The 13,208-nt window shown below is 42.0% G+C and overlaps 1 protein-coding gene across 2 annotated transcripts in view; it reads right to left on the bottom strand.

The window, feature by feature from the left end:
- Positions 1–13,208, bottom strand: part of LRMP (lymphoid restricted membrane protein) — an 81,470-nt gene that overhangs the window by 50,629 nt on the left and 17,633 nt on the right. For both annotated transcript variants that reach the window (XM_019515683.1, XM_019515684.1), the window contains 10 exons: positions 12,544–12,600; positions 11,293–11,352; positions 11,115–11,179; positions 10,917–11,016; positions 10,255–10,368; positions 10,074–10,175; positions 7,892–8,055; positions 3,275–3,389; positions 2,709–2,871; positions 312–373 (listed from right to left, as the gene is read on the bottom strand). In XM_019515683.1, the coding sequence (XP_019371228.1) occupies positions 312–373; positions 2,709–2,871; positions 3,275–3,389; positions 7,892–8,055; positions 10,074–10,175; positions 10,255–10,368; positions 10,917–11,016; positions 11,115–11,179; positions 11,293–11,352; positions 12,544–12,600 (1,002 nt within the window). The remainder of the gene's footprint in view (positions 1–311; positions 374–2,708; positions 2,872–3,274; positions 3,390–7,891; positions 8,056–10,073; positions 10,176–10,254; positions 10,369–10,916; positions 11,017–11,114; positions 11,180–11,292; positions 11,353–12,543; positions 12,601–13,208) is intronic.

Genomic DNA, 13,208 nt, shown 5'->3' with positions numbered 1-13,208 from the left:
CTGGAGGCAGCTGTGTCCAGCATGGTGAGGACTGCTGCCCCTTTAGTCTATGCCCACTTTATGAAGTGTCACTGAATCTTCAGCTCTTATGTGGCCAAATTGAATCAAACCACTGTCTCTCAAATTGGCAAAATCAAAATCTGAAGCAAATGCTTGCTGCTTTGTACAGGCCTAGTTGACAGCCGTTATAAAATAGTTCCAAGACTACAATTTATCTGAAACTGGGAGGACCTGGATAATAAAATCACCACAGTGTCCATTGTGCCATAAGGCTCAGCCTTCTCCCACCAGCTGAAATATAGACTTCATACCTGATGTAGTGATCCACAGAGCTGCCTTTCAAACAGCATCTCTCGCAGAGTGTTAATAGTTGCTATGAAGAGACATTTACATGTCAGGCTGCAAGCTATCAAAAGCTAAGTTGTACTCTGATCCTTTTTAAAACTGGTTTTGGCCCGCTAGGGGAATAGCCACTTTATCATTGCTATTTATATCTGCATTTTTTTTTTAAATTGAGGCAAGATTTTTCAAGTGCTTATTCCATTATGCAGGAGACATTGTAAAATTCCTTACACTTTAAAAAAAGAATAAAAGAACAAAGGAAGAAGAGAGATAAAACAGACATGTATTCTTTAACTGTGTTGAATTTTAACAGCACATGCAATAAAAGGAATCCTTTTTGGAGACATGCACGCACTTCTTATTTCAAATCTCGTTTAGGTTTTCCTAGTTCTATTTACTAGGAAATAGTAGTAAACCAACCAAACCAACTTAGACCAACCAGTCTAAGACCACTGACTTTGAAGAACACTTCTAGACCACTGACTGAACAGAGCATGGCCAGACTCTACAATACCAAACATGCAACTGAAGGATGACATGTAAAAAGAATAAGTTATTTTGGTTTGTGCCTCACCACCAGTATGATTCCAGAAATAAAAAGCTACCACACTGCACTGCTAGTGATTCCACTGAGGGTGCACAGGCCAAAGCAGGATCCAGACCTCAAAATTATCATCGGTTCTTTTATATATACACATATACACACACTTCTACGTTACACTGTATATTAAGACTAATAAAACAAAAGTCCATGTACAAAATTGACTGTGCACATCTCACTCGCATCAAATTACCCCTACTTCAGCAAACAGATCTGTGGAGTCTGGCACAATACTCCTAACACTGCTGCCATCAGTGGCTTTGTTTGCAGGGGTAATGCACAGCAGGAGCTGGTGGCAGAATCTGGTCTGAAGCAGCAACAGAACTGCTGACCACACAGGAGTCAGGAGTTTTGGGCACCTTTTTCTTGGAGTCTCAGACCAGCAGAGACTCCCTAAGCCTGAAGACAGGTGAAGGTGCCCAAAAGCTTGCCAAGACCTTTTTTCCAACTACTCAGTTGGTCTTATAAAAGATATCACATCTACCCATAGAGCCCCGCCTGCCTTTTCTACACTTGCTTCTTAGTGACGTTATGGAGAGAGACATTGGGTAATTGGCTTTTGAGAGTGAACATCTCACCTCAAAAGATTTCCCAAATCACCTTAGCTGCTTTAATTAGTACATCTTTGCTAGCTTAATTGCTGTCAGCTGTAGCTCTATCCCTTCATTACCAGGAGGAATACTCTGGTCTCACATATCACAAAAGGTCTAGCAGAAGTACAAGGGAAAGGAAATATTTCCACAGATATGCCGCTTCCATGCAGCTAAAACCACAATTAGAAAAGAATCAGAAGCCTGAAAAAAAAGCAGCATACGTACTTGGGGTATTCATTACAATTCCAAGCTTGCAGCAAATATGCTCATCCTCAGATAGTCTATCATCCTGGTGCATAGTGTTCAGGCACCACCTCTTCACTTTGTCTTCAGAGCATGCCGCTGCCTCAGTGGTGTAATCTTTTCAGAAGGAAGCTTTGATACCAGAATAGTCTAACTCCGCAATTTAGAATGCATTCCTCCCTCAGGTTCCCTTTATGGCACATTTTAATACATGCTACCATGGGGAAAACACCCAGGGCTGTATTCTCCACTGGTGTAAGCCTGCATAACTTCTCTGAAGCCAGTGTAGTCAAATATGCCCTCTCTACTAGTCCACATCAACTAGAATTAAACAGATCTGACCACTTTAAAGATGATACCCAAAAACGTTTTTGACATGAAGTAAATGCCAAATGAATACTAAGGAAATCTATATAGTCAGTTCAGGAGGGCTTTTATTTAAAAAAGTAGCCATTCCTTGGCTGAAGCAGCTGGTTTGACAGCACATGGCAATCCCATACAGTAAGAATGAAGGAGGAAAACAATCTATAGTACAACATGTGTGAAATGGGACAAGGAGTTTAAAACTCACCCAAGATGAAGGTAGGGGCTATCTAGACATGAAGACCAGCATTTCAGTTAAATTACTGCTTAATACTCAGCACCGACTCAGAGGGAAGTGACAGCAGTCAAGTAACCCAGTGCCACAGTACCCTAGGATTTTCCTTAGAGGTTTGTCCAGATGACCAGTCTAAGACCCTGCTTAGCTGAAGTTTTATCTGGGGAACTGCACATTCTGGTGTGGCTACAGGGCTCTCCCAGAGCACAGCAACACAACAAATTCACCATCTGTACTGCGATCTCACTCGACTCCTCCCTGGTCTCAACTGCAGCAAACTAGCTAGCACTGAAGTGAATAGTGACATACATGGTGTCATTCAAGTACTTACTTTTCTGCTCCTTGTTTTTTTCCTGAAGCATCTGGCAAATGCTCATTAAAGATGTATTCATAGCCTGGAGATTCTTCTGCTCAGAAATGGCTTCCTCCAATTCACATTTCAAAGATTTGGCTTTTTCACAGGCAGAGTAGAGGGCCTCATCTCGATCCTTAGCCTGAGCCCAGAATAGCTTTTAAATGTTTTAAAATTAAACTTATAGGTGACATAAGAAGTCTCTACAGATCATGAAAATGAAAACTGAAATGCATCTGTTCTCTCAGGAAGTGTTAGGCTCCTACTGAACTTCTGCATTTTCACATTTGTGACGACTGTGTATGGGAGCTATTTTTGGTTGTTTTTTTTTTTTTTGTTGTTTTGTTTTAAGCCACCACAAAATATGCAATGTGCCTCTTTCATCAAACTGTTGACACCACCCCCTCTGCTTTTACTTCCTCCACACCAGTGACAGTTTTGCAATGAGGCAGTTCATGCTGATCATACAGTTTCCTTTCTGCTAGCCAAGAATGTAGCAGGCACTGCTTTCTGGGGCATAGAACATCCCATCACCACTCCCCTACCTGTTTGCAGGAATCTTCCACCTGTTTTCTAGCTTCTTGCAGTTGGAAGCTAAGGGTGTCTACTTGTCCAGCAGCTGCTTCTTGTAACTGCTTGACATTTTCTAGTTTGTGTTGCCTGCAGAAGAGCACAAGGGCAAACCACAAGCAGTTGCTGACATTTCAGAAAGTTAGTGTCTGGGTTGTGTGACACCAGTGATAGGGGCTAGGCACCATAGTAAAGCCATCAAAAAGGGTAACCCCTCAAAAAATCCTATAGGGCTTTGACTTTGACACAGAAAGCAGATATTTTCTATGCTAGCCCTGCAAATTGCTTCTGCGATGCTCCTAGACACCAGAGTCAACACAAGTACTACAGAATTCAACTGCACTAGACATAAGGGGGAAGGTCAGTGAGCATCTGAAGAGCTTTGCACCAATACCAAAGCAATGCTAAAAATGTGCAAAAACAGATTTTTGTTTTTAGAAAAAGAGTAGGATTCATAGAATTCTGTCCGCCACCTCCAAAATCCCAGCATATTAGCAGTGTTAGCAACCATTACAGATACACAGCTTTAACAAGTCAACTATGCAGTGCAGTGCAATGTTTCAATGAAAAACAGCCAGGCAGCACTACACAAGCTTATATGCAGACTTTGACTCCCTCGGGCAACTGGGAGGCCAGTCTAGGGGGGAAGAGGAGTCCAGGAAAACTGGTTGCATTTTAAAGCAACCTTACTGAGAACATAGGAACAAGCCATCCTAAAGTGCAGGAAGAATAGCAAGTGTGGCAGGTGACCAGCTTGGCTTAGTAGAGAACTCTCCTTAAAAATTTAAACACAGAAAAGGAAGCTTATAAGAAGTGGAAACTTGGCCAAACAACTTGGGAGGAGTATAAGAATATTGCTCAGGCATGCAGGGGATGAAGTCTGGAAGGCCAAAGTGCAATTGGAGTTGCAGCTAGCAAGGGACATAAAAGGGTAATAAGAAAGGTTTCTACAAGTATATTAACAACAAAAAGGAGGAAGGCCAGGGAAAGTGTGGGTCTCTTACTAAATGGGGAAGGCAACCTAGTGGCAGATAATGAGGAAAAAGGCTGTAGTACTCAATGCCTTTTTCACCTTGGTCTTTACAGGCAAGGTCAACTCTTAGACTACTGCACCAGGCAACACAGTTTGGGGAGAAGGTAAGCAGCCCTCAGCAGTAAAAGAACAGGTTAGAGACTATTTAGAAAAGCTGGATATGTGTCCAGATGTGTCCAGTCCATGGGGCCAGATGTAAGGCATCTGAGGGTGCTGAGGGGGTTGGCGATGTGATTGCAGAGCAGCTGGCCATAATCTTTAAAAACTTGGGGGTGATCGGGGAGGTCCCAGACAATTGGAAAAGGACAAATATAGTGCCCATCTTTAAGAAAAGGCAAGGAAGATTCAGGGAACTACAGCCTCACTTCAGTCCCTGGAAAAATCATGGAACAAGTCCTCAAAGAATCCATTTCTAAGCACTTGGAGAAGGCAATTAGGAACAGCCAGCATGGATTCACCAAAAAAGCTTTGACATGAAGTAAATGCCAAATGAATACTAAGGAAAATTGATAGAGTCAGTTCAGGAGGGCTTTTATATGAAAAAAACGACCAAAAGAGACAACACTACATTTATGCAAAACAAAGCCTCTATTAAAAAGTAGCCATCCCTCAGCTGGTTTGACAGCACATAGCAATCCCATACGTGCCTGAGCAACCTGATTGCCTTCTATGATGAGGTAACTGGCTCTGTGAATGCAGCAAAAGCAGTGGACATAATATACCTTGACTTTAGCAAGGCTTTCAATAGCATTTCCCACAGCATTCTTTCAAGCAAGTTGAGAAAGCATGGGTTGGATGAATGGACTGTAAGGTGGATAGAAAGCTGGCTGGATTGTCAGGCTTGATGGGTAGTAATCAATAGATCAATGTCTAGCTAGCAACCACTATCAAGTGGAGTGTCCCCAGGGTCAGACTTGGGACTGGTTTTGTTCAATATCTTCATTAACAATCTGGAAGATGGGATGGATTTCACCCTTAGCAAATTCACAGATGACATCAAGCTGGGGGCATGTAGTAGATACACTAGAGGGTAGGGCTAGGATTCAGAGCGACCTAAATAGCACTGGGCCAAAAGAAATCTCATGAGGTTCTACAAGGATGAGTGCAAAGTCCTGTAGTTAGGACAAAAGAATCCCATGCATCACTACAGCCTGGAGACTGACTGGCTAGACAGCAGGTCTGTAAACAATGGCCTGGGGGGTTACAGTGGACAATAGAATGGATGAGTCAGTAGTGTGCCAATCCACCCAAGAAGGTGAACAACATGCTGGGCAGCATTAGTAGGAGCATTGCAAGCAGACGGAGAAAAGTAATTATTCTACTCTATTCTGCACTGGTGAGCCCACATCTGGAGTACCATGTCCAGTTTTGCACCCCCCCCCCCACTATAGAAAGGTTGTGGACAAGTTAGAGAGAGTCCAGTGGAGAGCAACAAAAGTGGTTCAAGGGCTGGGGTACACAACTACTGAGGACAGGCTGAGAGAACTCTCCTTATTTACTCTAGAGAAAAAGACAGAGGGGATTTAATAGCAGCCTTCAACTATTTGAAAGAGTGGTTCCAAAGAGGATGGAGCTAGACAGTTCTCAGTGGTAAGAAGTGAAAGAACAAGAAGCCATGGTCTCAAGTTGCAGTACGGGAGGTTTAGGTAGGATATTAGGGGGAAAAACAAAAAACACACACTAGGAGGGTGGTAAAGTAGGTTACCCAGAGAGATGGTAGAATCTCCATCCTTGGAGGTTAAAGCCTGGCTTGTGAAAGCCCTGGCTGGTATGATCAAGTTGGGGCCATTCCTGCTTTGAGCAGGGGGTTAGACTAGATTACCTCCTGCAATCCCTTCCAACCTTAGGTTTCTATGATTTTGTGCGCTAAAAGATGGTGGTGGCACACCAATCCCTAAAGACTGACTTTTTTGTCCAGCTCTTTTGCAATGCAAAAGTAGTCTAGATGCAGCTACCTGTGTCTCCTCACCATCACACCTTCAGTGATGGCAGCAATCACCAATGTTTGTGTAGGTCCACCTCCCCATATTTTACCAAAAAGTACCCCCAGCTGGGGCTAGGAGGCAGCAGTAACATCAGGAGCAGGTGACCAAGATTAGTTCTACTAACACAGCTAGAGTAAATGGTGGGAAGTGAGCAGGCCAAGATGCCACTCCTGCTTAGTGCCAGCAGACAACTCTAGAGGAGCTGATCTAGGTGGTATAGGCAGAAGCAAATCCAGAGGCGGTACAGCCATATAGTTTCACCTCCCTTTTCAACAGCACTAAATGACAGTAGCCTCTGGGGACTTTTTTTTTTTTTTTTTTAAAGTCCCAAAAGTACATAAGAATCCTCCCTTCTTCTCCATGGAGAAAGGCACACCCTAATCCAATCTCTACGTAACCTGGCTGGAGCAGGCAAGAATGGCTTTGAAGCTTCTCCCCTCCCCTGGAACAGAATGGAAAGCAGCAGCAGCAGCAGCAGCCGCCACAGATGGGGGAAGAGGGAGAGGAGATGGACCTTTGAGTATGGAGGAGGAAGCCATTTTACATACTTCATGGCCTATGAAAGTCTCCAGAGGCTCCAGCAGTATGGTTTGTCCACACTGGCTGTGGGGGGAGGGAGGGAGGCAGGAGGCTTCAGTGAAAGTGGCTACTCTCATACCCCACTTTGCCATACCCTGGATCCATCCCTGGGCATAGCCCATATTTTGACAGGAAAGTGCACGTTGAGGAGCATATAGTAAATATATATAGCACTACCAACTCCTGCCAAAGCCTATAGTCAAAATCCAAGTGTGGGCATGCCCACGTGAAACACTGTCGCCATAGCGATGAGCTACAGAGATGTAGCATCAGCAGGCACCAACCGTGAGGCCATCACTACTGCGCAGTAGGGTCGAAAATGACTTGTGTGCCACCAGGACTGCGCAGCTACTGGGACCTGCCAGTGGGTGATGCACAGTCATTTAGTACTTGCTAAAGCAGGTACAAACTACGCAGTCAGAGGCATGTGTAGATACACCCTGTTTAAACTGGAGTTCACTCAAACTCTTTGGTCAGAACTTTGCACAGGTGCCTGGAAGCCCAATGCAATAGTCCCATCTACATACCTTTTAATTCTGTATTTATGTATATATTGCAAATACATCTAGTTAAGGAAAAGACTCATATTAGACAGTCCTGCTTCTCCAAAAATAACTTATTCAGGGAGCTCAATTCTTTCCTAACCATTGAGGAACCAAGACAAGGTGTCATTCTCAGCCAATCAGTTTTATAAGGATCAGTTTCCAATAAGAAAGAATGTTTTCATTTGTCTACTTTGCAGACAAACCAACTGCTTGTTTAGTGGTTGCACCTGTGAAATGCGCAGCTCGTTTCTTTACATTTTATTCTGTGGTCTGGTTTTAAAGAGCTGCCAGAAATTGGTCTGCTTATTGTATAGAGATTCCAGCTCACGTAGAATGCACTAGATAACCAAACTGATCAGAAGCATGCACCATTTGTTTTCTGAAAACATTAACATTCATCAAGTATCTTGTTTGCATTCGGAAGTGGGGGGAATAAGAAAGAAGAGGTACCTTGAAGCCAGTTCCTTCCTTAAATGAAATTGTTCTGTCCTTGTTCTCCTCAAATTTCCTGACATCTTAATAAACTCTTTATCCAGGGATTCTGTGCGTTTTTTCAAGAAATCAAGTTTTTGACACCAGACCTTTCTCCTTTCTTCTAGCTTTTGCTTAAGAACCTATGAATTTTTTTAAAATTAAGTATCATTTGAGATACAGGAGTTAAGCATAAAAAGTTAAACATAAAAAGAGTTAAACATAAAAACCCCTACAAGCTAGGGTTCTGTAAAGACTGTAGTCAACAGACTACCAAACAAGCTGACAAGAAGGATGGAATTCACAGGACATCAAAATTTAATTCTACTCTCAAATTCTAAAAAGAAGAGGAGAAAAGAGATTAGGACAAGGTAAAACAGCATGTTCAGTAGAGCTAACTAAGTTCATAAAATTGCTTTTCAGAGGAAATGAAAAAGGTTCCTTTCAAAGTCTTCAACAAACATGAAGATGTGTTTTGAATGAGGATATTTGACCCATTACAAATATACATGCATCCCCACCACTTTTTTTTTTTTGCCACTGGAATGTGTTGCAGGGAAGAGAAAAATCCCAAGCTACTAAATTTATTTTGGAAGACAAAAAACACCGATTCAAATTAAAAAAATGCTTATTTTGTTGAAATGTTGTTACAAAACTATTATAAGTACTTTTCACAATTTTTCATTTGCCCTAAGAACACCGATTGATGCAGGACTTCCAGATATTTCAGAATAAGTAGTCATGCAGTATTCTGCAAACAGATTTATGGATTTTTAATGCAAATCTTATGTGATAAGATGGGCAAAGAGTGAGGCTGCATCTTAAAAAATGAAAAAAAAAGTTAAATTTAGGTTACAGAAATTGAATTTGAGGTACAATTCATATGAATTTATGCACAATAAAGTACACATTTCACTATGCTATTGTACCATTGTTTATTTTCTGTGACTTGTGTGGTCAACATAGCAGGGTCTTCTAGCTGGCTGCAATCTCTCTCTCAGAACAAGCTCCTGGTGAGAATGTACTGCAGAGTAACAGTTGGCAGAACGCCAGGCCTGGCAATACCTGAACATATTTTAAAGCCATTGTCTGCTCTGCAATTCCACTTATGTTAAAAGTTTGTGGCTGATGACTAATGATGCCAGTTTACATAGGCAAACAGCTGAAGTTGTGTGTGTTGCTTTGAGATTACCCCAAATTCCCTTTTCACTAGTAATTAATTTTAGCGTGCGCCTACATACACATGTAGTTCCTAATTCCAATAACATGCAACACTGGTGTTCTACCTAGTTGCCCACAACTATACTTCCACGTGCAAGTGTTCAAGCCATAGAGTTGCTAATTTTATACTCTTTGAGCATCCAGCTCACATTTGAACTCTGGGAAGAGATTGGTGTCTCTGGATCTTCCAAAAATGCTGAGCTACAGTGCCCCAGCTTAGACTGAGAAAGTTGCATCTTCTTCCCAACCATGCCTGCAGTGCTTGAGCTGAGTAGAACTGCTGTAGGTTGGCCATACCTGCGCTACTATATGCTACCAGCAGAAAGCAAGAAATACAAGGGTACTCGCTCTACTAGCTTGTATCTATACATGCAGTGGAAGTCATTACCATTTAATATTATATTGCTGCCATCTCTTACACCTTGTTAATACTAAAAAAAGTTACCTATCGTACAAGTTTTTACCAATGGTTTATTAATGTTATACAGCAGGAACTACAGCTCTAGTACACCTATACCATTGTCAACAGCAAGCCATTTTCTTAGTATAAGCTAGGCACAAACTGCAAGGCCTACATTAAACTACAGTGGCATAGTCAGCAGGAGGTATGCCACTCACTGATGAGTTAGGAAGTAGTTTACAGGCAAGAAGTTTCACCACAGTAGGACAAAGATTTAAAACAGTGTTTGGAGAAAGTGTTAAAGGAAGTGACATCTAGGTCCTTATATAGTGAGGGACAAAATAGGCGTAAGCCAAAAAGAATATGCATACCAAAGCTACCCAGGTTTTACACTGGAAAACCCCCATAACATTATCAATTCTGTCCTTAAGACATCACTGAGAACTCAAAATACCCACCCTAAGATTTCTTGCCCATTTCAAGGAAACCATGGCTTTAAAAACACAAGGTCCTCCCCCCACTAAAACCAAGGTCACTTACCACAAGCTCTCTCCCCCAGGTTTCCCTCATGTTCACCTCAGGATCTGGTACCCACTGAAAAGAGGTCACCACAAGTTCCTCAGTTTCAGAGGCTTCCTCCTGCTGCAAGAACAGTTTCAAAAGGCTCTTGGCTAAAAGATTCAATACATCTCTTTCTAGTCACTTAAGTTAAAGCACATACCAGTTTTTGGATAGTAGCCTTAAATTCTTCTCTCATTATCTCAGGCCCTTGCAGTAACAATAGTACCTCTCGGTCCAGCGATTCATCCAAAGGTGTCCATTCAAACCTGGTGATCTTTATCAAAAAAGCCCACTAAGTTTATTCTGATCTCTTTTGAAGAATGCAGACCCCATAACCAGCAGCATTTAGAACTTACAAAAGCATCCCTAGGTTGTGTTCCCCTTCATGTCAGAGCACCTGGGAATTTGAATTTTAAAGTGCATCATGCTCTGATTGTGGTAGAGTTCTGTGTCCTACCCTGATATCAAATAGCAATAATGGATAAGCTGTTATTTGTCTTGACCCAGAGAAAGCAACATGAAGTCAGGATGAAGAGAAGCCCTTTATTTTGCAGTGCTTTGAGTAGGACTTCATTACTGGCTACAGTACTTAAGATTTTTCCTTGTGTCAGGCAATTCTCTAGCAACTCATTAGAATGAGGTACGTATGCAAACTTCTGCAGAGGAAATCCTTGCATTCTCCCCATTAGATTTTTAAAAAGCTACCCAGGCAATTATTTTTCATGGCTTCAGTGTCTTCTCCATAGAAAAGACAACAATATCTCCTCAACTAGTAATGAATTCTCTCTCTGCAGCAGATTGGTTCAAACTTTAATTGCATACCTCTGGAGACTGAGCAAGTTCTAACTCAGAGTGCAAGGAATCTGTCCCTTCAAGAAGGTTCCTGTTATATTTGCATATTAGTTGGAAGTGTATGCCATTTCTAAAAGGAAAAAAAAGAGCAAAATTTTGTATTAATAAGGAGCTAGACAACCTATTTTTCGATGAAAAACCCTCCTGAAACTTCTACGAGATACTCACGAAATCAGCTCTTGTTGCATTTGTTGCATGCTATACACCAGTTTATTTTTTTCTGCCCGTAAAGTCTAGAATTACATTTTTTTAAAAATGAACAAGTTAGTTGCTATATATAACAACAACATAAAAAAAAAAAAAAGCTGTTCTTTCACCCTTGCACAAGGGAGATCTGTTATCATACCTCTATTATTGAAGTGTATTCCACAATGGCAGATTTAAGATCTTTGATATCCAAATCTTTCTGCAAAAGGATTGGGGTTGGAAGAGGTAGAGTTGGTGGCACAGAACCCAATGATTAACAAGTTAAACAAGCCGCAGGGACCCAGCTTGGGGTGGGGAGCACTGGGCCCCTGCGCAGCTCAGGCGGGGGGGAGGGAAATCAGGCTCGCCACTTTTCTTGGGTGGAGCCTGCTTTGCCAGGCTGCCTACAGGGCTTCCTGCAGAGCCCCCAAGCTGCATGGAACCCAGTGCTTCACTCCACAGGCAGCAAACAAACTCCTCAAAGGAATTTTAGTTGCTGTGCCCCAAGTCATTTAAGGCTCACTATGCCTCCAAATTTCCTACAGCAGCTGGAATTAATGTGTAATACGCTGCTGAGGCATGCAAACACTGACACCATTAAAGCAGTGCAAAAGCATTTAGCCCGCTTTAAGGTACTGTGTGCACATGCCTCTTGTCTACACACAGCCCAAGTTAGATTAATTTAAGTGTAAGGTGGGAAGACTACATTAGGTTGGGTGGCCATTTTTAATGCTATCTAATCTTCCTGAATGCCTGTATCTAGCATAGCTAGTCACATCCAGAGAGTAAGTAAGTGTAAGTGTATGCCCTTGACAGAATTCTGGTGCTCAAAATCTTTATTAGCCAAGCCAGGAGAAAAACAAACAACAACAAAAAAAACCCTCGACGCTTTGTTATTTGGCTTTCCTTGTACCTCATTTACAAATAGAGCTATAAACTAGAGCATAGACTGCTTGAAAGATAGCTCCAAAAAAGCAGAAGAAATTATGTTCTATTCTGGGCAAAGGACCAACTTGCCAGGTTTCAAACAATAAGGAACAGTCCACAAAAGTCATTGTTAATTAAATAAAAATCTCCCTCCGCCCTGCCAGAAAAAAATAAATGTTATCCTCATCCATGCTTTCCATCTGCTTCAGAGAACGGCTTCTGAAGTTTTTCCACTTTTCCTGGAGTCTGTAGTTTTTGTTGCACAGAGACAGCGTCTACTTATCCAGAGCCAGATCTCTACCCCTAAATTTTGGGCAGCAGTGTCCAGTTCCATTCACAGAGAACATTTATGGGGTAAGGTAATATTGCATAAAAATATTAACATCAAAAGTGTTACCAGAAGACTTGTTTCATTGGCTTTTCCCCATAAATTGAGCACCACATTTAAAAAGTTTCAATCTGTAACGTCTCAAAAGCAACCAACCTGGAGTAGACTTGCATCTTTATTCACCGCAGTAGTCTCATAAACATGTATTTGCATCTAAAGGGAGGAAAACATTTAAGTAGCCTCATGGGCCAGCAAAATTAAGTGCACTATATGACAGTCTGGTTCTCTTTAGCTCTATTTCTTGTTTGGAAATATCAGTTTCAAGCTTCAGAGATGAGCATCATTAATTTAATTCTTCCTAGTGTGCCACAAGGACACAAGTATCTTTGTAGGTCTTCCTGGACTATTATCAGTCCTTCAGTCTAAAAAGGCCATGTGGCAAAAGCCATGGGTTTTCAATGTTGATTTCTGGTCCTTAGTTGCAATAAGCATTAGAAATTAAATGACTCAGATTTCTAGGGTCAGAAGGGACCTTGTAGATCGAGTCTGATCCCTACTCTGGGCAGGAAAGAGTGCTGGGGTTAAATAACCCCAGCTAGGTGCCTGTCTAGTCTTTCCTTTAATGCCTCCAAGGTAGGGGAAAGCACCACCTCCCTTGGAAGCCCGTTCCATATTTTGGCAACCCTCATCATAAAGAATGTCTTCCTGATGTCCAATCTAAAATCTACTCTCCTTTACTTTGCAGCGGTTATTTCTAGTAACCCCTAGGGGCTCCCTGGTAAACAAAGTATCCCCTATTCCCTGTTGACCCCCCCCCCCCC

Source organism: Gavialis gangeticus, unplaced genomic scaffold (assembly GCF_001723915.1).
Source record: "Gavialis gangeticus isolate Ggan-Ray unplaced genomic scaffold, GavGan_comp1, whole genome shotgun sequence".
Taxonomy (NCBI): Eukaryota; Metazoa; Chordata; order Crocodylia; family Gavialidae; genus Gavialis; species Gavialis gangeticus.
This window is presented reverse-complemented; position numbering and strand designations above follow the sequence as displayed.